Source organism: Triturus cristatus, chromosome 12 (genome assembly GCF_964204655.1).
Source record: "Triturus cristatus chromosome 12, aTriCri1.1, whole genome shotgun sequence".
Lineage (NCBI taxonomy): Eukaryota > Metazoa > Chordata > Amphibia > Caudata > Salamandridae > Triturus > Triturus cristatus.
Genome location: NC_140595.1, coordinates 316,818,528 through 316,843,762, shown reverse-complemented (window position 1 = coordinate 316,843,762; position 25,235 = coordinate 316,818,528). Strand labels below are relative to the sequence as shown.

The window sequence follows — 25,235 nt, the reverse complement described above, 5'->3', positions numbered from 1 at the left end:
GAATTGTTGATGCAACATCTCCTGGACGATCTAGACACACAGAACGCGAGGTGGGAAAGGAGATTAGGAATGGAGGGAATGGTTTTGCAAGCATCTGTGGATATGAGTGATAAAGTATTAGTAACGTCTGGTCTAAAGAGACAGCCTTTTAAAACTGTATTTGATCTGTACTATACGTCAGACAAGGTGTTTAAATGGGGAAGGAGACAGGATGACTGTTGTCTGTGCTGTGGGGAAACCAGAGCTGAGATCGTATATATATATATATTTTTTAGCTGCCCTAATCTAGGATCTTTATATCTGGAAATGGCAAAGTTTTTAGAAGAGGTGACTGGAGTCCAAATATCAATCAACCCTCTTTTGGTACTACTAGGAGTAGTAGAGAATGTGGCAGGAAACAGTCTGGTAAAAAAGGTGGATTATCTTTTATTTATCGCCATGGCAGTGATACAGATGTGTATTGCTACAAGGTGACTCAATCCGGAGCCCCCCCACTTTTTATGACTGGAAATCTAGGATTTTAGCCATTTATACGCTAGAAACTACGTTGTATGAATGTAAGGGTCGGAAGGCACAAAAGTGTGGATCCCGGATATGGAATTCAGTCTCTCATTGGTTGAATCAGGGTGAAACATGAAAATTGACTTGCATAATATGCAAACCTGCTCTCTGGTGCCCTGTGGTGCTAAGGAGCTATAAATTATAGGAGTACCCTCTGACACCTTGGTTCTTTTTTCCTGGTCTCACATGTATCTAAGCATAGCAGTAGCCCTTTATATTAATCAACTGTCCAAATATATTTATTCTTATATCTGCCTCCTAGTAGCTGCTGGTATCTTGTATTATTTTTTATCTATTTTGTATAACTACTTATGTCTTATGAAATCTCTTAAGTAGTCTCTTGCAGAGTAATTGTTACGATCCTGTTGCTGCTATTGTCCGGTATGGCCTGAAGTGTGATTTATTATTCCCTTTTAGAACATCGATTTTTGAATAATCTTTTAGATCTTATATGGAATGCTATGTAATTAATTTGTCGTTTAAAAAGTAAATATTTTGTTTTCTGGATGAGATAAGGAGGGAAAAGCATGACCTTGTTGGATTTCTGATGTATACGCCAAAAATTCAATACAATTTTTTATTTTTAAAAGGAGACGGAGTAGAAGGCAAAGACTGTGGTGCAGCCGGTGTATCCTGTGAAGGAGAGTATGTCCTAGAATACTTGGATTCTGGAGAAGTGTAAATACGTCTCCTTTTTCTCTGCATTTCTTGATACCTGGTAGAGGTCGAACAAGACGTCGACCTTCCTCGGTCCCTCGACCTACTCGTAGACATCTAGACGTGAAAGAGTGCCTTTCCGGTGATGAATGGTGGGTCTCAATGTCTATCTCAGTTGATGTGTTGACATTGATCTCGAGTAGTCAATGGGTCTCGCGACGTCAAACAAGGTCTCTGGGTAGACTGAAAAGTCATCGGTATCGATACCCCAGGACTCGACAGTGATCTGCAGAATTTTGAGGACATCGAATGGGAAGACAGCAACAGGTCGTAGGCCTACCTCTACTCGACGTCGATGTCCTTAACATCGACCCAGACTTATGGCATTTTTTTGCCGTTTTCTGTCTAGGATGCCCTTCAGAGACACCTGACAGAGCATTAGTAGAAGACTAACCCTCTCCTCGCTGTGTGGTCCTACCTGCAGATTGTATCTGCTGTCTTCACCGCTCCTCAACTCCCTGAAGGGGCATTTTCTTCCTGCTGTCTAAAGCGTGCCTGGAAAAGGTTTTGAGGATGTGGCAGGCCTCAGGAACACTGTTGTGTGGAAGACAAATACACACTCTGAGAGGGTGTGACTTGGACTTTCTTCTACAGTCAGGACATTTATAAAAAAGAAATGGCATTTTTGAAGGAAAACACCAATTATTCCTGTCAAAAAAAGACTGAAAAAGGCTGGGAGAGGCCAAAGACGTTGAGTGAAGCAATATTATTGAAGATTCAGAGGAGTATTTGAAGGCAAAAAAAATGGTCACGTTCAATGTTCCAGGGTCCTGTCAGCAGGAGCCGAAACAAGAACTGAAGTAACAGCCACTACCTCTGCATGATGGGATTCTGGTGGTCTCTGGTTTCTTGAAGGCACAGACTTTTTTGCCATATAATGACAGCCTAAGAGGCCACTCTCTCTTGCACTCCTTCATCCTTATCATAAAAAGGGGTTTGTGAGGGAGTTTTCTGTTATTTGCAGAACATCTTAAATTGTTCTCATATTTATCGTACTGCCCTTTTTTGACTTCAGGATAAAAAACTGGGCCAGTGTAGCCTATCTACATAAGCTGCATTATTTGACTATTTCTTAAGTGTCTTTACAGGCCTTCGAAGGAAAGGCAAAAATCTCCACTTAAGAAGATGTATTTTAGTTCTCCGGGGTCTCCACACATGGTCGGGACTATTCAACGCTTATGACTGTACATGGAAATCCTCTGCAAGAGAACTAGGATTACAGGTAAGAAACCCTTCCTTCTTTTGCCATGGTAAGCAAAATAACTTTGATGCTTCTACCAATTAAGTCACTCCATTTACCTTTAAGAAGGTTAAGTTGAAACTCACTTCTTTGTCACAACACATTGCAAAATTCAGAGCCTCAAAATTATATACATATTAAAGGATGGGGTAGGTTCATGCAAAAGTCAAAAAATGATACACATCAAAAACTAAACATTTGTACCAGCAAAGTGAGAACATTACAACACTCTTCATAGAAAAGGATCCAAATCATTAATAGAAAAGAACTATAAAGACTTACAAGCGATCTGGATTCATGTTTATTGAAGCCAGTATTTAAAGACATGTCCTCGTTTTTGTCAGCATTAGAAAGCAAGGCTCTACATGACTGCATTCTGCACCTGGTTAAAGTCAGGCAACTTGGTTGTTTTCAATACATGTGCAGCACTCAGATTTTTTTTTTAAATGCATAACGTTGTTTACAGGATAGTGGACTTGTTTGCACGTGCTTTTGGTTAAACTGTGAAGTACAGAGTTGTTGCCAGAGGCTTTGTTGAATAATATTAAAAGAGCCGTTCAGTTTAAATATTGTGTTTTGAAATGTCATTCTTTCCCCCACAAGGTTCAAGTGCAAACGTACAAGCTAAGCAGCGTTAAGATAGCACTTTGTTAGGATTCAACAATTTGAATCTTAATTAAATGACTACTCTTTAAGAACATAATATATCGGACTGGTGAAACAAAAACTGGTTTTAACAAACAGAGCAAAACTGAACAGTAAACCGTACAAGTGTATCCTGCAAATAAGGTTAATTTAGTTTTAAAACGTAAAGGCTTTCTGCAGTTTCGCCTTTGGTTCCAAGGTTTGAAACAATAAAAAAAAAAAGAAATTTACAGCAACCAACCAGTTTTGCAATTTTGGTTACTACTAGATATACTACAGTAGGTTCATTTTGATGAACTATTTGCACTCATCTGAAATTTTAAAAAAAGTACAACAAAACATTTAACAGTTAAAAATCTTCTGTAAAAAAGTATTACATCATTAACAGCATAATGCAATTGGTTCTTATGAATCAATGTTTCATTATATTGAATACGTTCTATGAAAATACTTTTTGCCACAAGGGTATGGAAAGTGCGCACTATTTAAGATGATAAAACATACAACTTAAATAAAATATGGAAATTGTCCATACATTTTCAGTAATTATATTACTTTGCAGCCATTTGTCTGTCTTTCTAGTCCTAAAGAATTCCAACTCAATCCCATATTTAAAAAAACATTCTTTTACCCTCTCAGTTGAGCAACATTTCATCCTGCATACCTTAGGACATAACCTACTTGCAATTCAACATAAGTAAAATCAAAAACTGAGAAATATAAAAACCAAGGACTTTACTGCTCGTTCATAAACCTGGTACAAGAGACATGCTTCAATGTTACTGTTTGCTGGAGGCAAGTAAATACTTGGCTTTCAAGATAATGTTTAGACAGATTAGTTAACAAGACAGCAAGAACAGCCCGCCCTCCCCCCTCCCCAAACGCATGATCTGAAATGATACCCATAAATAGTGGTCAACGTTATGAATAAGCCATGAGATTATAGGTGCCAATGCTCAGTCATTAGATGTTTTACAAGAAAGTTTAGTAATTGGTTGCAACTATAATTATTTTTTGTTTTGATGTTGATAGCACAGAATAACATCAATAATCTGACCTAGTAGTGTTATTGGGGAATAAAAAAAAATTATAAGTGTCATTTCGAAAAAACCACATAGATCTTCAAGAATGACAATTGGAATAGATGATGGATACCAGATTGTTGCAGCAAATTGGGACATACCTTTTCAGTACTTACAAAAATACACTTTAAACAGGAATATTATCAAGCAAAAGTCATGGGGTGTACATATATTTACGTAAAAATTGTGTTTACTTTTAGGTACATTCAATTGCAAAATGTAGACTAAACGTTCAAATGTTCTGGGAAAGATCATTTAACCATTCAAGGATCATGGTCTGACCTCTTGAGACAGCAGTCTCACCATCTTGTCAGGTAACTTGACAAGTAATGAATGAAAGAAAACAAATACAAAATGCCTTGCAATGAATTCTGTAGCACATCTCTTTATGGTTAAACTATATGCTTTCCCCTCTTACTCTCCTGCACTTACTCTCCTGCATTTAACAATACAGAAGTGCCAGAAAACAGAATTCCAAATTAAATAGTTGTGCCTAAACTACTAATTTTAAAATAAAAAATAACTACAAAGTTTATTCTACAGTGCAGAATACATACAAGCACCTGCTAAAGGCCCATGGAAATGTGCCAGGCACTTGGATCTGAGCAAGTTGTTGACCTCCTTCTGTTAGTGGAACCAAAAGTGGTGTCCGCCTGTTATCTACATCTTTAATTAAACTAAAGATGTAAGTTACCACATGATTACATCCCACGCTGCTTAATGTTTGCTTCAGAAGGTTCTCCGGAATTTGTCTAACAGTGATCATACAGAAAACATAGGATCTAGTAACACTGTTCCACCTTTGACATTGCTCATCTTACCCAGTCAAACTTCTCTTTGTGTTAGTGCTTCACTTAATCCATCGACCGAGTCTTCCTTGTGAATGTCCTGCACTGCAATGTCTCCTTTTCAATCAGAAGTTACCTAGCATTACCGTTACCAGTTTCTAGTAACTGTTCCAAAACAAAGTTCACTTAATTTCTGTGTATTTTACTTCTGGTGTGCTTTTTCAAAAGCATTTTAAACCAAACTCTGCATTTCACTTTTTAATATTCCTTAAAAATAATAAATGCAGAGCAGTTTCAACACCTAAAAGGGAACAGCGCTCTAAAAAATTTAAATGGTAAACTTCAAAGCACAGGTTTTTCATAAGCAAATTTCCTGAAGGTGCATTTTGGACACACCAATGAGGCTTTAAGTTCCATCGTCAGCTCCCTCTGCCCCCAAGAAAACTGATAACATTTGCTTTATCAGACACCTCTTGGTATTATCAGATAAATATACATAGTTATTATTTGGTCATTTACATATGCAGATTTTTAAAGCACTATTAAGCTTCATTCTCTGTTGGGGATGAGTTTGCTTCTACCATGGAGTCAGGCTTGCGGGTCATTCTGTCCAGTTCTTCCTGAACATTCGTCAAAACAGGCTTCTGTCCTAAAACAAAAAAGGATGACAAGTTGGCTGAATTTTATTGACCTATGCGAACATCACTATTGTCCATGGTACATTCACAGTAATGCATAGTGGCAGAGGTTTTTGCCTGTATATAATTTCAAGGATTTGCCAATATTTTCTGTATGATTGAGTATGCCTACAATCCCATTAGCAGCTTTACCTACAGTAGGTTCACTGTACTTTAAACATTTCAGCACTACAGGCTGTACCTACAGCATTTTCAGTGTTCAAAATAATTTAGCACTACCGGCTCTACGTATCAGAATTTTACGGAATGTAAACATTCCAGCACTACTGGTTGTATATGCGCTACTTTCGGAGTGTTGTAAATATTTTAACACTACTGGCTTTGCTGAAGTTTGAGCAACTTCCCCTTGTTCTCAACCACTACCAACTCATGTGGCCCGGATTATTTTAAAACTGTGATTATGTACAATTATTTCAATTCATCCATTCCCATCCTGCCTGATTCATGATCAAGCAAGATCCCAAGAGAATGCTTCTCAGTTGTACGATGGTACAATGCATGCAATTACTTCACATGCCTTTGACACACATTTTTCTGCGCGCAAACAGGCAAAGTACCCATCCCTCCGGACTTGGCTGTCCAGGCAGTAGTGTCTGGTAAACATGTGGAGGGATGCTCATGTTGCCACCTAAGAGATATCCAGGACTGGGACTCCGTGTGCTAATACAGTGTTTGCCGCTGTTGCTCTAGTAGAGTGAGCATATACCCCACAGGTGGTTCCTTCTTCGCCAATGCATAGCACAATTTAATGAGAACCCATTGCGAGATGGTCTTTTTTCTGTTCTGCCCGACCTTTCTTGGCCCTACATAGCCAATGGAGATGTGATTGTCCACCAAGTAGTCTTTGGTGCAATCAAGATAAAAAGACAACGCACGTTTTTGGTCCAGGCGGTGGAGTCTCTCCTCATCCTTGGAGGGATGCGGTGGCGGGTAAAAGGTGTAAAGAGTAACGGATTGTCCCACGTGAAAGGGCGTACCACTTTAGAGACGAACAAAGCTTTTGTTTGAAGAACGACTTTATATGGACCGACAGACAGATAGGGAGGCTTGAAAGACAGAGCCTGGAGCTCTCTAACTCTGCGAGCAGAGGTAATGGCAATAAGGGAAGCAGTCTTAAGCGTTAGAAGCCTGAGAGGGCAATTATGAAGAGGCTTTAAGGGAGCACACATAAGAAAAGTCAAAAACAAATTTAAATTCCATTGGGGCATTATGAAAGGAGACGGAGCAAACAAATGAGTAAGGCCCTTAAGAAACCTATTGATAGTGAGAGATTTGAACAAAGAAGGCTGATTTGGAAGTCTCAGAAAGGCAGAGATAGCAGAAAGATAATTTCTTAGGGGTGCCCAAAGCAGAGCCCTGCTGGGCCAAAGAAAGCATGTACAACAGAACCTCTCAAAGAGGAGCATAAAGGTGATTAACAGCCTTTGCTGTACACCATGCCACAAATTTGTTCCATCTACAGGTGTATACTGTCTTAGTGGAAAGACGCCTGGCTGCCAAGATAACACAGACTTCGGGTGGAAGGTCAAAAACAGTCAACTGCTGCCACTCAATCTCCACGCAAGGAGGTGGAGACTGGTCAGGTTCGGGTGAAGAATGGTCCACTGCTGCTGCAACAGAAGATCCTCCCAAAGGGGCAGTGTGATCGGGGAATCGATGGCAATGCGCAGAAGGTCGGAATACCAGACTTTCTGTGGCCAATCCGGAGCCACACGAATGACTTGAGCCTGGTCATGCTTGATCTTCCCAAGGGCTCTAGGCAGAGGTGGTATAGGTGCAAGGCCGTAGAGGAGGCCCCAGCTACACTTGCGATGAAAAGCATTGCAGAGCGAGAGCTGCCTTGGAAACTCCAACGTGCCATACTGCTGACATAGCGCGTTCTCTTATGAGGCAAACAAATCTAACGAAGGCTCTCCCCACTGCTGAAAGAGACCTTGCGCCACCTTCGACTGGAGATACCACTTGTGATCGACCAAGCAAGTTTGTTGCCCTACCACATGGCAAGAGTGAACACCTGCACCACTTTCCCTTTGAGTGAGGGAAGGAATGCCTTCAGTGCCAGTCTTATTGCCAGGAGCTCCATAAAGGTTTATATGGAGACTGGACTCCTCTGGAGACCAGTTGCCTCTGATCTCTGCCTTTGCCAGGTGGCCGCCCCATTCCAGGAGTGACGCATTCGTCACCACCGTAAGATCTGGTTGGGGAAAGAGAGAGGGACCTGCCCCATACCCAATTTAAGTTTGTTAGGCACCACTGCAGCTGGTGCGCATCTCCCTCCGAGATCTGGACATAGTTGGAAAGATTCCCCTGATGCTGCGCCCACTGGAACTTCAGGTCCCACTGCAGAGCCCGCATATGCCACCTGGTATGATCCAAACAGCAGGATGTAGGAAGCCATGAGGCCCAGCAGCCTCAAGTCATTCTCACCGAAATCCAGGATGGAGGCAGACTTACTGCTCAGGAGAATAGGCCAGAAACTGCACTGTCCAGAATCGCTGCGATGAAAGGGAGCCAGGTGTGACTTCAGCACTTTGATAGTGAACCCCAGCGAGTGTAGAGGTCCGCTGTAGCCTGGAGGTGGGAGACGACGGACTGGGACGAGCCGGCCTTCAACAGCCAGTCGTCGAGATAGGAGAAGACTGGTACCCCTGATCTGTACAGATGAGCTGCGACCACCGCCATCACTTTCGTGAACACCCGAGGGGTAATGGTAAGGCCAAAGGGGAGCATGGTGAACTGAAAGTGCTCGTGGCCCACCGTGACTCGTAAGCAAAGTCTGTGGACAGGCAGAACGGGGATATGGAAATAAGAATCCTGCAATTCCAACGCTACCATCCAGTCTCCTGGGTCGAGGCCAGAAAGGACTTGGGCCGAAGTGAGCATTTTGAACTTCTTTTTGGATGAAAAAGTTGAGGGTCAGGAGGTCTAGGATAGGACGCAGTCCTTTGTCCTTTTTGGGCACCAGAAAGTAGTGGGAATAACAACCATATCCTACTTCTGGCACAAGGACCCTCTCTATGGACCCCTTGGCCAAGAGAGCTGTAACTTCCTTGAGGATAAGCACCAAATGCTCATCCGACATACAGTCATAGGAAAGTGGCATGGAGGGAGGGGTAGCCTCGAAGGGGAGAGAGTACCCCCTCCAGACTATCTGCAGAACCCACCTGTCTGACGTGATGGACTGCCAGCGGAGGAGGTGAAGTTGAATCCTGCCTTCGACTGGCCGATGATGGGCCTGAAACGTCTCCCCATCTGCCTGGAAAAGCCCCCTGTGGCGGCCTCCGCATTTGAGGGCAGATTGATTGTGTGCGTAATGGATGGGGCTGGTACTGATGAAGGATTAATATGGGGATTCTTGCAGAATACAGGAAAAAAGGATTGATTATTTTCCGGTTCAATTACCCGCGTTGCTGCTGCTACTTCTTTTTTTTTTGTTCCAAGGCTGTTAGGTTTCGCTGAGGGTTTCTTGTTAATAGTCTCTTAGCATACTTTTTTGTTTTTTAAGACGTTTCTTCTCTCTCCGCGTTGTTGGCGGGGCAGACTGAGATACTTCCAGCGGGCTTGTGGCCGCTATGTTGTTGGGGGCGAGCACTACTGTGTGATTGCTCCCTCCCGTCATTCCCACTGGGTATGAGGGGGGTGGCGGCCGGGTTACTGTGCTGGTCGGCGATTGGTGAAGTTGGATAGGTTCCGTGTTTTCATCCCTGGCCACTGCAGTGAGGTCCTTTATGCTCATCTCCAGGCTAGCGTGGTCTGAGCATGTTCTGATGCTGTGTTTTAATCAGTGCTTTAAAAGGGGAAAAATAAGTGCAGGTACTCATTAAAATAGAGGTGTGGCAGTGGGCAGGGACGGGGCTAAGGGCAAAATATGATCATACATAATTACTTCTGTACCAGTTGCAGCACATATTAAAACACATGAGAAATGTGTTTCTGTAAAAAAAAAAAAAAAAAAACAGATTAACTCATTACACAAAATGAAAGTCATGATGGCACTCACCCGAATGATCGCTGCGCACCTGATTGACAGTGCAGGGTCTGTCTAGAGACCTTTCCTGTTAATCACAGCGTGGCACAAACCCTCTCACCCCCCTGCAGTTTGGGGACATTCACATGGGCGCTGCTGGAATCTTTGCCAGCAAATCTGCAAAGGCTGCTTCAGCCGAGTTAATTACTGCCCTGCACTGGAGGAGAAAACTAACCTGAGCCTGCCGTGCCGCCGATCAGGGTACCAGTACTCTCCCTGGCTACAGAGAAGTGCCGGTACAGACGTAAAAAGAATTCGGAAGTGCCGGTACTTAGTACTGGCGAGTACCGGCCCATTTAAAGCACTGGTTTTAATTCCTTCACCAGCGAGGAAAGTACTGTCGGGAGCGATGCCAGCTTGTCAATTAGATCTGGGCACAGACATTCAGAAGAGGGAGTTGGAAGGGTTAGGTTGCTGCTGATTGCAGCCAACTGGTCTATTTTCTTGGCCATCTCGGCCATGTTTGTAGCCATAACTTGGAGGGTATCCATTTGTAGTTTGAGCATCTCCGATTGCAATGTTAACGCGTTAATGGCAGTGGAGAGGGATGTTCTGACTGACCTTAACAGGTTGTCCTGTGCGCATGAAAATTTAAAGGGCAGGAGCGATGGTGATCTGTGTAGCGAGTCACTTGACTCAAGCTCAGGCTCAAGGGATGAGACTATGGTGATACATGTTTCATCCTTGCTCTTGTAAGTTGTTACGCCCTGTAACAATGCAGGGGTTCCCATGTCTTTTTTTAGGGTGTGGAGGTGGTCAGCCAAAAATGTTAGACTTTAATCCGGACTGCCAGTATCTTCCAGTAATCCCCCAGCTGTTGCAATGACCTGGTCCCCTTCGTGGTTTGCCACATCATTTGATGTACGAGCGTCAAGTAGAGCTGTGGAAGCTCCCAAATTGTGATAGGACTGGGACCTTTTCTTCCACCTCTTGGGCAATATAGATGTGGTAGGCCGGTGGGATGGCCCCATTTCCATTAGTAGGGGGGACGGGACCTGTTTTGCCCACGCATGTCTCGATGATAGCCTTTGGGCGTTCCTCTTTTGTGGTTATGGGAGTCGTCGTGGCAATGAAAGGTTCGGAACCCTTTGAGGCCTCATCGTCCTTGTGTACGAGTGGGGAGGTCGTGGTGGCTATGAAAGGTTCAAATGCCTTGAAAGTCTTGTTATCCACGTTTTCGGCATCCAAGTTTGTCCACACTGGGCTGCTCTCTACAGAGGCGGAGTCCTGGGCCCTTACCCAACTGCGCAGATCATACGATTTGCCGACCTTGGGCTGGTCCTTGGGCTGATCGGGTGCCCCACCCATAGCAGTCTTGTGTGTATGTCCACAGCTGTGGGCTTGAAGTTCTGTTTCGTAGTTGGCAAGCGGGCGCTTTTTTTGGACATTGCAACATCTATACCCGACTGCAGAAAGGAGGAGAGGTGTCAGTAGTCCTGTGAAAAGGTTATATGGAGGGGTGCTCAAGGAGCTTAGAGGGGCTGACCAGAGGCCAGTAAGCGGGAGGGAGAACAGTACCAAGATGAGATTAAAGATGTGAGATGTAATAACCAGCCCCCTCGGTCACCCGTGGCGCAGCCCTTGCCCTCATCATTGCACACCCCGCCACTCCGCACCTCGGGGTGCGTGCCCGCACTCACTAGCTACCAGTAGGAAGAAAGGTACCTGGTCAAGGTCTGAGTCCTGGGGGTAGGGGGGACACCAGCCCACCAGTGTTGCGTTTCGTTGGATTCCGGGGTCGATGGGGGCAACAGGTCGTATGTCTCCCAGTCCTTCTTTATCTTCTGTCTCCTTTCCGTGGTTGCCTGTGTGGCGAGTGGCGCATGATGGTTGGAGAGCCTCTTGGAAGGAGCAGCACAGGGAGGCGCCAAGAGGGGGGTGGGGCGCAAGCAGGGCTCAATCCGCGCAGTCGCAAGCTGCACCCAAGCCTAGTTGGGCTGCCTCTGCAATGCAGCCAAGGGGTCACTCTTACCGCAGCCGCCCACTAATGGTGGCCGCGCTTGCCCCCTTCACGGGCTCCTACTGCTACCTGCTGGATTGGGTATGGTAGAGTATGGTGGCGTATCGCGATACCCGCTTCACCCCCGTGCCCCAGAAAAGGTGGTCAGGCGGTGACCTGCACCTCGCCCTGGCTCGGCATCCCGCTTCTCCGCGCTCTGCACTGCACTGCTTGTGCTGTCTCTGCCACTCTCAGCACTACAATGGTTTGCTATTATATGCCTCCACAGGAGTACCACCAACAATATCAAGAGGAGATGGTTTGCATGCCATCTTCTTTGATCTCCGACTACAGTTCATGATTTCGGACTATAAAAAGATTTCGATCAGCCTCTTCTCCTCCTGAATGTGCTTCATTACCACCTAGACAACTGTCAGTTCCAATCACCCCTCAACAGGCATTACAGTCAATAATTCCTCCACGATCACCACCGCCTACCACTCAACAGGACCCAGTGACTACAGATGATGACCATCAGGAGGGGGAGCTTCCTGATCACATCAAGAATGGGATGATTACCTTCTTCCCACTCGTCTTCCCCATCACCAGTTTTTATCAATTTACTGGAAAGGGCAGCCAGGACATTTGATTTTCCGATGCCAACTTCCCAAACGGATTGCTTCCTTTATGATTTCAAAAAACCCTTTAGCAAGTCAGTGCAGGCCATTCCCATCAACTACATATGGAAGGAGGGCCTCACAGCCATGAAGTCCCCAGCCACGGTGACTCAGGTTCTTCCCAGATTGGAGAAAAATTAAAAGCTCCAGAAGATGCTCCTGCCTGCCTTGTGCGCTAACCAAAGCCTGACTCTGATCCCTCAGGCTGCTTAGAGGAAATCTAAGAACCAGTCTGCTCCGATCACGATACCCCCGTATAAAGAAAGCCTGCACCTTGATAATGTAGGCAAAAGCTTCTCATCAATGTCAGGTCTGACGGTAGGAGCAGCTAATGCTCCAACGATCTTGGGGCGCTACGATCGCCAGATGTGGTGAGATCTAGCTCCATACATTGATCAGCTTCCGGATGACAGTAAAACTGAAGGCAAAAATATCCTCCAGGAAGGTGAGCGGACATCCTTGGAGATTATAGACTGTGCAACGGACCTCGCTACAACAGCCTTACCGTAAGGTACCCTTTTCAAGGGCCACGAGGAAGAGCTCTTCCATCATATAGGAGGTGACTACCAGCAATAAAGGTATCCCTCTTACACCGCCTCTACTCAACCATATCAGCCTTAGTACACCCAGTGTCAGCCCCAATCTGTAGCATACTCCAGATCGGCATCCAAGGGAAGAGCGGGGCAACAGGGGAAGATTCCTCACGTCGCCAATGACAACTTTCAGGCTCTGGCTATTCCTTCCTCCAACTCTAAGGTCACCTTCGGGGGAAGGATCTCTACACACATCCAGCATTGGCGAAACATAACGGATCAGTGGGTGTTCCACCTTATTCAGTTTGGCCGTACTTTGGATTTTATTCAAATTCCACCATGCACTCCGCCCCGCTTAGCAGCAGTAAAACAAGTGCATCTTCTGTGTTTAGAGGCCCTTTGATAAAACCAATTCCTGCATCCCAGAGAGGGAAAGGGTTCTACTCCAGTTTCTTTTTGGTATGGAGGTCTGGTGAAAAATTGTGCCCTATCCTGGACTTGAGGGCTCTTAACAACTACCTCAAGAAGCTGTCACATTGCAAGACATCTTATTGCTTCTCAACCCAGGAGATTTTATGGCCACTCTCGACCTATAGGATGCATACTTCCACATCCCCAAACAAGCTGATGTTCAATTTGTCTGTTTACGGCCACAGTGCTAGTAAGCGCACTATTCTATTAGTGTTCGGTTGATGTTGATGGAGCAGAGGAAATAAAATATTTTTTTGTACCCCTTCAAAATTAATGACTTCATAACTTTAATGATACTAATCGTTTGAACGCATGTACTAATCAACAAACGCACCTATATTAAACACTACATGTGGGAAAACTAACTGGCTCTTGTAAAATCTAATTTACTTACAAGTGTGAATTTAAATAATATAGGTTTTGTGTGATTAGCATAATAAATAGAGTAAAATCGCATGGATTCTGTTATGTAGTAAAATTGTACTGTGGCAAAGAATGCAGATGGTATGTAAAATGGCTTTGAATGTCGCTTTTGCTTGGTAACATCTAACACAGGTCAATAGAATGACAGGTGGTAAACAGAAAGGTTTATTTTCTATGTCTAAATCCTGTTGTGTTTGTTCTTGTACTAATTTCATTTGGGCCTAATAGGCCATGCCTGAATATGGCTGCCGGAGAGGGGCGGGATTGCGTGCGCAGAATAAGATGGCCCCACGCATGAGCAGAGTGGATACTTCAGTCACATGTATGTGGCCTATGCCCGGAGTGAGAGAGGTCAAGGCCAGCCTGAGCTGAAACGAGAGTTGTGCCATGAGTTCAACATGTATGCATGGGAACGGATGCGAGAACTGAGCTACAGAAGATGACCATCAGAGTTGTTATAAATTCATTAACAAGTTACATTTTACTTTGGACATTGTGGATCACAAGAACTACTGTACGCATTATTGTTTGCAAACCGGTTCGAACAAGAAGGGCGATGAGGTGACCATCACCACCCCTCCAATGGACCAATTAGAATGAATTCAGCCCCTAAAGATTTTAATTTTGAGTGTAGCAAGTTAGAGAAAAGAGTATAAAATGAGCCTGCGTTTACGTTATGATGTTCAACCTTCCTTCATTTTTCTATCCTGAGACTGCGCGAGACTCTGTCATTTTGGACTTCGAACTTTGATGGGGAGTAGGAATGAGACCGTCGCAGGAAATTGCCCCGGGAGGGAACTGCGTCCTATGATCTGCAGTTCATTCTTCGTTTTGGTGAACGATTCTCATCAGCGCCCTATGGCCAAGGGTAATGAGTATTTTCCGTTTCAATTTTAATCTTTACTTAAATGCTTACTGAGGATGTTGAATGTATTTGCTTAATAACATTTTACTTATTTACTTTATTCTATGAATTTCAGATAAAATCATATGCTAACTCTAAATTAAGACTGATTTTTAGATTAAAATTATTAATAAAAGTTAAAGGTTTAATTGTGATTGAGCTGGACTTAATCGCCATCACTTGATTCTACTAGTTGGTTCATCAACCAAATAGCGGAGTACCTTGATGTTTAGAACCAACAATTTAAAAGATAAATTGTATAAAATGTGTATAGTGTATATTCAGTTATTTTAATAAGGTACCCCGTTTGTCCTGCAGTTCTTCTGCTTATCATTAATCCAGAAAACTGAGTAGATTTGTGTATTCGGTGTCATGAGCCCCACCGATGTAGGTTCATAATAGAGGTAGGGGTTTTCTGGGTTGATGTCATAAGGGAAAAGGGTTTTTAATAGCCGCACTGCATCAATGTTCAATGAAAATATTGGTGTATAGTGATTGATGATTTCACCTTCACACACAGACAGTGTCTCTATATAAACACCAATATCAAATGATGTTCCCCACTTACTAGCAGTTCATATTGAGTCCTTCTTCTTTAATAAAGATTACATTCCCATTGTCCATGCCTTTTCAACAATTCAACTAATTGAACAGTGCATTTACTGGCATGGCGGCAGTAAACAGACAAATTGAACATCGCCTTGTTTGTCCTTCTTTACTAGTCACACACTAACACTAATGGGAGTGTGGCTTTATCAATTCAAATTAAATTGTCAAATTGCGGTTTTCAGTTACCAAAAGCATTGATAAAGGCATAGCAGCTGAAACGAGTCTGCATATTGGTACAATAAAATTGATTCATTGACCCCGCTAAAGCATGACTTTCAATTTGAAAAGGAGCTTTGCTGTTTACTCAAACTCAACCTCACGCATGGTGCACCAGTCTCGAAGGAGTTGAGCAGTCTGGGTGGAATGGACGGATAGATAGATAGATAGATAGATAGATAGATAGATAGATAGATAGATAGATAGATAGATAGATAGATAGATAGATAGATAGATAAGATAGATAAGATAGATAAGATAGATAAGATAGATAAGATAGATAAGATAGATAAGATAGATAATCCAGATTACCTCGCGCTGCTGCGCAAAGAAAAAGGGCACTCCGGGATTTGTACAGAGAAAAGATTATTTAATTGACTGGTGTCAGTCAATTAAATAATCTTTTCTCTGTACAAATCCGGGAGTCCCCTTTTCTTTGCGCAGCAGCGCAAGGTCATCTGGATATTACACGCGGTTCGTGCACCCGCCAAGCCAGCACCCACCCCGCCAGGTGAAGGCGGTCAGACGAAACGGCAGGAGCTGTTTGCACAGATATACATGTATAGAGAGATAGATAGATCGATAGATATAATCACACATATACACACACATTTATATAGATCTAATGTTGGTTTCAAATTGAGAAAACAAGGTTTAAAAGCATGCCTTGTTTTTTACTATTGAAAGAGTAAAAGCTATCATAGAACTTAGACAAAAATGTGCTTCTAACTGCTAGCTACTCTGATTCAAACATGTGAAGTCATTTACCTGTAACTATAGTTCTCAAGTACCGGAATCTTTAATAGATTTACATGCGGCCAACCCTCCTCCCCTGAGAAGCTCACCTTTAAGACCTTTGCAGGTTCAGTCTTGTACTAGTGCTATGAAAATCTGAAGGTCAGCGGTTCTCTCAGGAGTGTTCTAGAGGATAGGGTATTCTGATTGGCTGAAACCTATGTTTGGTCTCTTTTACAAAACAATAGGGATATGTTACAAAACTGAAATGGGCCTAGGCATATATTTTTAGTTTATATTAACTGTGCATTGCTATTTTGATATACTGGAGACTCCCATCTTGACGACGGGGAATGATTTAAGCATGTGAATCTATGAAAGATTCCAATACTGGGGAACTATAGTTCCAGGTAAGTAACTTATTTTCTTGTCCCAGTGTGCTGAATGGCACTTAATGTACCATCACATCCAGGCAGAACTGCAGCTGGAGCCACATGACATCACCTCACTGCTAGAAAAAAATAAGTATTTCGAACCAGCCTGAAGCTCGAAAGGAGCATTCATAAAGCAATAAATCTGTATGAAGGGGTAGCCAGCAAAATAGCAATTTATGATGTACTTTTCAGATAAAAAAAACAATCTTTGAAGACCTGTATAACTTAATAGATATGGATAAAAAAGCAGGAGCATATGTCAAAACTGTGTTATAATCAGTGTGCCTTACCAGACTTTTTGGCTGTGTTCTGCACTCCTCCTGCTACCGTTCCTGCTCCAGGACTCCCAGGCGAGCCCGTTTTTTTACTCAACAGACTGTTAAAGAAACTTGCCAACACACCTTCACTTGCAGCTGCATCTGGAAAGATCACCCAAAAGATTAATCAGATATGATTTCCTGACAAGGGTAAAATTACCATGCATGTACCATTTTCTTTTACTACTCACATTAAAGAAATTTAGCACCATTAACCGATTTTGCATTTAAACCCGATATTTAACAGTGTGGGTCACTTCATTCTGAATTAGGTTTCATGCCACTGTCTTTGCATTCAACCTACCCCATTTACAGACAGCTGAAGACTTGCTTAATCAGTGTAATAACATGATTATAGGTGACAAACACCAGACCTTTATGTTCCAAATAATATCGAATATGCTACTTACCAGTATGCATCTGTTCTTGGCATGTTGGGCTGCTGACATTCATATCTGTGCATAGATCGGCGCCTAGTGTTGGGTCCGGATGATTGCACATTGTTGTCCAGGGAGAGTCTTCGAAGTATCACGAGATAGGTGGCTCCTCCCCTGGACTACAGTGCGCATGGACATCCCCTCCATCCTTAGATTGTTTTTCGCCATTGTGGCATAGATGGAGTGTAATACAGTGAATGATGACCATGCTAACTAGTAATTATTGAATGCTACAGCTGCTACAGGCGCCGGGGAGGACGGTGGGCGATATGAATGTCAGCAGCCCTACATGCCAAGAACAGATGCATACTGGTAAGTAGCATATTCAGTTCGAGGCATGTGGGCTGCTGAATTCATATCTGTGCATAGATTATATAGCAGTCCCTCCATTAGCAGCGGCTGCCCGTGCCAGCTGCAGCAGTCTGAAAAAGAGTTTTGAGAACAGCCTGTCCTACAGCTGCCTGCTGTCTTGAGTGTACATCTACACAGTAGTGCTTGGTAAATGTATGTATAGTGGTCCATGTGGCTGCTCTACATATCTCCTCTAAAGGAATATTTCCCAGGAAAGCCATGGAGGCCCCTAACTTTCGTGTAGAGTGGGCCCTTGGAGGAATTGTTAGTGTGCGCTTAGCTTTTCATAGCAAATCTGTATACACTTAACTATCCACCTAGCTATTCCTGCTTTGGAAATGGGGTTGCCTTTGTGCTGTGGAGAAAAGACAACAAACAGTTGTTTTGTTTTCCTGAAATTTTGTGTTCTGTCAATATAGTACAGGAGAGCTCTTTTGATATCAAGTGTGTGGAGCATTCTCTCTGCGACATTCTCAGGATTAGGATAAAAAACTGGTAGTTCTATGGATTGGTTCATATGGAACTGCGAAATTACCTTGGGCATGAAAGTAGGGTTGGTGCGTAGTACGACCCTGTTGGCATGAATCTGCATAAAGGGCTCTTGAATGGTTAGTGCCTGAAGTTCACTAACTCTTCTTAGTGAAGTAATGGCAACCAGGAAAGCTACTTTCCATGTCAGAAATTGAATCTCACAAGAGTGTAGAGGTTCAAAAGGTGGTCCCATCAGTCTGGTGAGGACCACATTTAGGTTCCAGACTGGTGAAGGAGGGTGTCTTGGAGGAATGACACGTTTGAGTCCCTCCAAGAAAGCTCTGATGGCAGGCACTTTGAACAGTGAGAGGTGCTGCCGGTTCTGAAGGTAAGCTGCCAGTGCGGTTAAATGTATATGGATGGAATTGTATGCTAGATTGCATCGGTACAAGTGTAATAGATAACATATAATGTTTTGCGTTGATGCATCCAGCGGATTGATGTCATTATTTTTACAATAAATGACAAATCTTTTCCACTTAGCCGCGTAGCAGGCTCTGGTAGTGGGTCTCCGTGCCTCCTTGATGATATTCATACATTCTGGAGGCAAGTTTAGGTAGCCAAATTCTAAGATCTCAGGAGCCAGATCGCTAGGTTCAGCTGTTGCGGATCTGGGTGCTGAATCTCGCCATGGCTCTGCGTTAAAAGCGTGGGTGTTAGTCGCAGTCGTTGATGCGGTACCACGGAGAGTTCCAGAAACGTGGTGTACCATGGTTGGCGTGCCCACGTTGGAGCAACCAGGATGAGCGTCATTGAGTGTTGCCTCAGTTTGCGTGCCACCAGCGGTATTAATGGTGCTGGGGGAAGAGACGCTCTAAAAGGCACTCTAAAAAGGCAGTTTTAACTTCTTTTTCATGAAGATTTTGGCTTCAGAATCTTGAAAAAATGCTCTAATAGACAAATGTTAGGCATGTCAAGGAAGACCCCATTATGAAACCAGAGAAGTTAGCTTTAAGAATATAAGGTGTCATTTCAGACTCCAAACATGAGATGGCACAGATATGCACACATTTAAATCTACAATATAGGAATATATTCTTCTCACTGGAGACCTCTAAAGGCTGAGAAAAAAGGTGAAGGCTATAATGTACTGCCACCTTACTGGTTAGAATATATTTTAAAGGAAATCTGAAGAAAAATCACATTGTATAACAAGCTCCTTAGAAAAAAACATTTTCTGTTCAGAAACACACCCTGAATGCAGACTGCCTCCTTACCAACTGGAAACAACTCAAATGAGAGCCCTTTGGGTGCCTTAAAGTGACAGTGCAATATTTAATCTATAAGAAGCTGTGAACTTGCGAATATAGTTTCCTTCCGCTGGTTGCCTTTAAATGGGGGGAACAGAAAAAAATGATTTGGCAGGCAACCCTAATGAATGCTGTTTTAAGCCCATTAACCTTGAATGGGAATACTATACAAGTTGGAGTGAAGGAGTCTGTGGGATGACGTGAAAATGTGTCCATCCGTTTCTACACCACATAATGACATATCGTTGTTCCCCTAGAGCACTTTGATTTTGAATATGCATAGAGAACAGTGATTTTGTTTTAACTGTGAACATGGCATCTATTGTGAACTAATTTATTATTCTCGATTTTATGTTGGTAATGTGAGTGCACTGCCAGCTGTGCTTTGCTTGGTATGGCATTGCTTGTACTTTACAAAAAACAAAACACATTGCACTACAACACTGATGAGCTGAACCACTTGGCAGCCACACGCATGTAGCTTGGAAACTAAGGTAAGAAAAAGTCATTTTTGCTGAAGCTCATTAAATAATGCACTTCTCCTTCGGAAGTGCTACATGAGCTATGTAGAGAATACGACACCAATTTAACCTATTTTTTGTCAAAATAGTCCTATGGAGCTATGTCTGCAATTATTCTTCTGAATTGCAAGTTGCATGCATTTCAGTAGAAAGACTGATTCGGACCATCGTGCTTTCATTCATATCTTCATTTAAATGGAGAAGTATTATCACTAAATCTTAATGTATAACAATGCCTACATTCTTGAATGAAAGGGGAAATAACCTCCCTATATTAAATGCTTTTGAAAACCTAACAAGACAGTCAAATGGTGCAGAATCACATTTGTCAAATTCCACTGCTCACCAGTAAGCATGAAACAAGTGATCCTGGACCATTCCCTACCAAAAACAAGATGCTTTTCATGCCCAAAGATCGAATCATGATCACATGTGCAGCCATCTCTTACTCTACGTCATTCCGTAAATGCCCAGCTACATGATCACAGTGACGTTGTGAAATCCACTACATATCCAGAATAACAAAACACTTTACATACACATTCACAATCATCACTTTTCCAACCAAACAAACAGTATTAGAAACCTTGTGAGTACCCTTAGTCTTCTTCACTGATTAAAGAGCAGCAAGTAATGTCAGTGTAAGAGCACCACTACCAAAACACTTCACATATAGGCGACACTGCAAGTCAGCATTCTTCCAATCAAGCACTCTCTATGGTATAGTTTGTTACTCACCTGCTAATGTTCTTCATTGTCTCATCGGGGTATAAAGCACAATCTAATTACAAATACAATATAATACAAAATGAGGCTGGATTACCAAGACACAGAAGTAAATGACACCAAAAGTACTGGAAGCTGTGTACCACAAGGATCATAAGGAAAAAGGTACCCCAACTGTATATAATGAAGATATTGCAAGTCATGTGACCTTATAAAGAGCACTCTGGGGGCAGATTTGGTCTCTAGTTCATCACTGACGTCTTTGGAGATTTGCAGTATCCGAATTGCATGTAGGTGGGGTTACTTTATTCAATATATAAACATGTGGGAAAAGCACACATTTCAACTCAGTCTAAATCCCAACAAACAAAAACCTATTATGTATACATTTCATTAGTTGCAAATGCTACAAATTAAGTTCTGCAGTTTAAAGCACATACTTTTAATATTTGGATCAGGTTTTTTGACAGATGCCATGGGCGAGGCACTGGTAGTGTTGGTAGGACCTGTTCGGCCTGGGGTTCTTGGAGATCCTGATGGAGCTCTTGCAGGAGATTCCTGTTGTAAATAAATGTGGTAAACCCAAAAATTACATCCAATTAAAAATGAACTGTATAAAGAAACTTAATTTAGACAGTAGCCTCAATATTTTACTCTTCTTAAGTATTACATGGTGCAGAAGTATTTCTCAAAGGGCTGTCACAAAAGTGGATTCCATATCTGTGACTTTGGTGTAAAAAAAGAAAAGGGAGGTAATGTACACCAACATCTACAAGGACAAAATAGGAACATAAAATAACAACACAAGATACAAGAAGAATAAACAATTGCCTTCACTAAGCTATTGCAGAGTCATAACTCAGCGGGAAATAGCCACATGGAAATTGAGAGGGGAGCCGGACAAAAATAAACAAACATTTGTGGATTCAGCCTTACAATCACAAACGAACAAGTTACTTACCTTCGGTAACGATATATCTGTAAGAGACGTATATTATCCGTAGAATTTTCCTTCAGCAGTACCCTTACGCATCGGTAGGTCACATCGGTAGGTGGCGTCGGTCGACTCCGTGTTCGTCGTTGGAGTGGTGATCACCGGAATGACGTTGCGGTAGCTACTTAGACGCCGCCCCTGCGCGCTGACGTCAGATCTTTACACGAGATTCCACGTCGGAAGCGCAGAGCCATGCAAGACATGGGTCTGCAAACCAAGTTCACACCAGAAAGTCCTGGAGAACTGAACGGCCAATGAAGCCGCCTCTGCAGACTTGACCATCCAGGCAGTAATGTTTAGTAAACTTGTGCAGTTATGCCATGTGGCTGCCTGGCAGATGTCACCGAGGGCGACTCCATGTCCCAAAGCAGTAGTGACTGCCATCGCCTGGGTCGAATGGGCGTGCAACCCTACTGGAGGCTCCTTTCTCGCCAGGGAAAAACAGATTTTAATGAAGAGAACGACCCATCGAGAGATGGTTCGTTTTTGCATGGTCCGACTTTCTTGGCGCCCACATAACCAACAAAAGTTGATCATCCACCCGGAATTGTTTTGTGCAATTCAGATAAAATGATAGCGCACGTTTTAGATCCGGACGCTGGAGCCTCTCCTCTTTAGAAGGATGCAGGAAGAAGGTGGGCAAAGTGATGGTCTGTCCTATTTGAAAACAGGTAACCACTTTGGGAAGAAAAGAAGGTCTTGTTCAAAGGACAACCTGGTCCGGATGAACAGCAAGGAAAGGAGGCTTAGAAGAAAGAGCCTGAAGCTCACTCACCCTGCGAGCAGAGGTGATGGCAACCAGAAAAGCAGTCTTTAAGGTCAAATGTCTGCGAGGACAATTATGTAGTGGCTGGAAAGGAGCACACATAACTTAAGTTAAGACCAGATTCAAGTCCCACTGGGGCATTACGAAAGGAATAGGAGGAAAGAGGTGAGTAATGCCCTTAAGAAATCTATTTATAATAGGGGACTTGAAAAGAGAAGGCTGATCAGCAAGGCAAAGAAAGGTCGAAATTGCAGAAAGATGGCCTTTAAAGGTGCCCAGGGCAGAGCCCTGTTGGGCCAAAGACAGTATGAATAGGAGAACCTCAGAAAGAGGGGCAGAAAGGGGATTCACAGCCTTTGCTGCGCACCAAACCACTAATTTGTTCCATCTACAGGCGTATACTGTTTTAGTAGAGGGACGCCTGGCTGCCAAGAGAACATTACAGACTTTGGGAGGGAGGTCGAAATCTGTCAACTGTAGCCGCTCACTCTCCATGCAAGGAAGTGGAGGCTGGACAGGTTCGGTGGAGGACGGTCCCCTGCTGCTGCGACAGAAGATCCTCCAGAAGAGACAGTTTGATCAGAGTATCGATGGCCATGTTCAAGAGCTCGGGATACCAGACTCTTCGTGCCCAGTCCGGAGTCACAAGAATGACTTGGGCCCGGTCGCGCTTTATCTCCTTCAACGCTCTGGGCAGGAATGGTATGGGGAAAAGGCGTATAAAAGACCGCAATTCCACTCGTGACGAAAAGCATTGCCGAGCGAGTGCCGCCTTGGAAATTCCAACACGCCGAACTGCTGACATTGCGCGTTCTCTTCGGTGGCAAACAGATCTAACCAAGGCTCTCCCCACTGCTGAAAGAGACCTTGCACCACCTCCGAGTGAAGACGCCATTCATGATCCATCATGCACTGGCGGTTGAGCTAGTCAGCCCTGGCGTTCAGGAAACCTGCCAGGTGTTCAACCACCAGGGACATGCCCTGATGTTCCAGCCATGTCCAAAGACAAAGAGCCTCCTGACATAGGGCCCATGACCCCACCCAGTCTTGTTTGCTGCAGTACCACATGGGGGTGGTGATGTCCGTGAACACCTGCACTACTCTTCCTCTGACAGAAGGAAGGAAGAAATGCCTTCAGTGCAAGACTAATCGCCTGGAGCTCCACAAGGTTGATGTGGGCCCGGACTCCGCCAGAGGCCTCTGATCTCCGCCTCTCCCATGCGGCCACCCCATCCCAGGAGTGACGTATCTGTCACCACTGTGAACTCTGATTGGGGAAGGGAGAGGGATCTGCCGTTGACCCTATCCTGCTCCATTAGCCACCACTGCCATTGGTGTTCATTGCTCTCCGATATCTGGACGCAATCGGAAAGATTCCCCTGATGCTGCAACCACTGTAACTTTAAGTCCCACTGCAGAGCCCACATATGCCACCTGGCACGATCCACCAGCCGGATGCAGGAGGCCATGAGGCCCAACAGCCTCAGGGTCATTCTCACCGAAATCTGGGATAGAGGCTGAAACATCGGTATCATAGCCCGAAAATCCCAGATTCGCTGCTCGGGAGGACAGGCCCGAAACTGCACTGTGTCCATAACCACTCTGATGAAAAGGAGTGTCTGAGAGGGAGTAAGGTGCGACTTCGGCAGGTTGAGAGTGAACCCCAGCAAATGCAGGAGGTCCACCGTAGTCTGGAGGTGGGAGACAACAGCCTGGGGCGAGCCCGCCTTAAACAGCCAATCGTTGAGGTGGGGAAAGACTGGAACCCCTGATCTGCGCAGATGAGCTGCGACCACCGCCATCACTTTCGTGAACACCGAGGAGCGCTGGTAAGACCAAAGGGGAGCACGGTAAACTGAAAATGGTCGTGGCCTACTGTGAACCGCAGGTAGCGCCGGTGGGCAGACAAGATGGGGATGTGAAAATAAGCGTTCTGCAAGTCTAACGCCATCATCCAGTCACCAGGGTCGAGGCCAGACAGAACCCGAGCTAATGTCAACATTTTGAACTACTCCTTCCAGAGGAATCAGTTGACGTCCTTTAGATCCAAGATTAGACGCAGGCCTTTCTTGGATACCAGGAAGTAGTGGGAATAACAAACGCGACCTACTTCTGGCACCTGGACTTGCTCCAAAGCTCCCTTGGCCAAGAGAGCCGTAACTTACTGACGGAGAAGGGCCAAGTGATCCTTTGACATGCAATGGAGTGTTGGTGGCATGGTGGGAGGGGTAGTCTCGAAGGGGAGGGAGTAGCCCCTACGGACTATCTGCAAAACCCACCTGTCTGACGTGATATTGTGCCAGTGGGGGAGGTGATGGCGGATCCTGCCGTCCACTGGCAACTGGTAGCTCTGAAAAGTCAGACTAGGAAGGTCTGGAGGCAGCTGTGGGGGAGGGGGGGGGGGTATTGGTGGGCTGACCCGAATGCCCCACCCTCTGGCCCCTGGACCCGCGACGCTGGGTCCCATGCCCCCGGCCGCGCAGAGGCTGGATGGCTTGCGCGGCCCTGTGGCTCTGGGTGGAACTTGGTGGGGCAACCCTTCCGTGGCCATGAAAAGGCCGAAAGGCAGACTGCACTGGGCGAGAAGTTGCTGCAAGGCCCAATGACCTGGCCGTAGCCCTAGAGTCCTTGAAGCGCTTGAGC

General features: G+C 44.3%; 1 protein-coding gene across 2 annotated transcripts in view; it reads right to left on the bottom strand.

Annotated features, from left to right (window-relative positions):
• Nucleotides 1–2,801: 2,801 nt before the first annotated feature.
• The window catches only part of DYNC1LI2 (dynein cytoplasmic 1 light intermediate chain 2), a 225,951-nt gene continuing 203,517 nt past the window's right edge, over nt 2,802–25,235 (bottom strand). Inside the window, exons 11-13 of one of the 2 annotated variants that reach the window (XM_085638555.1) lie at nt 21,273–21,390; nt 16,990–17,118; nt 2,802–5,682 (exon numbers count right to left, since the gene is read on the bottom strand). In XM_085638555.1, coding sequence (XP_085494681.1) covers nt 5,576–5,682; nt 16,990–17,118; nt 21,273–21,390 — 354 coding nt within the window. In that variant the 3' untranslated portion in view covers nt 2,802–5,575. The remainder of the gene's footprint in view (nt 5,683–16,989; nt 17,119–21,272; nt 21,391–25,235) is intronic. The other variant, XM_085638556.1, reaches the window with a different exon arrangement.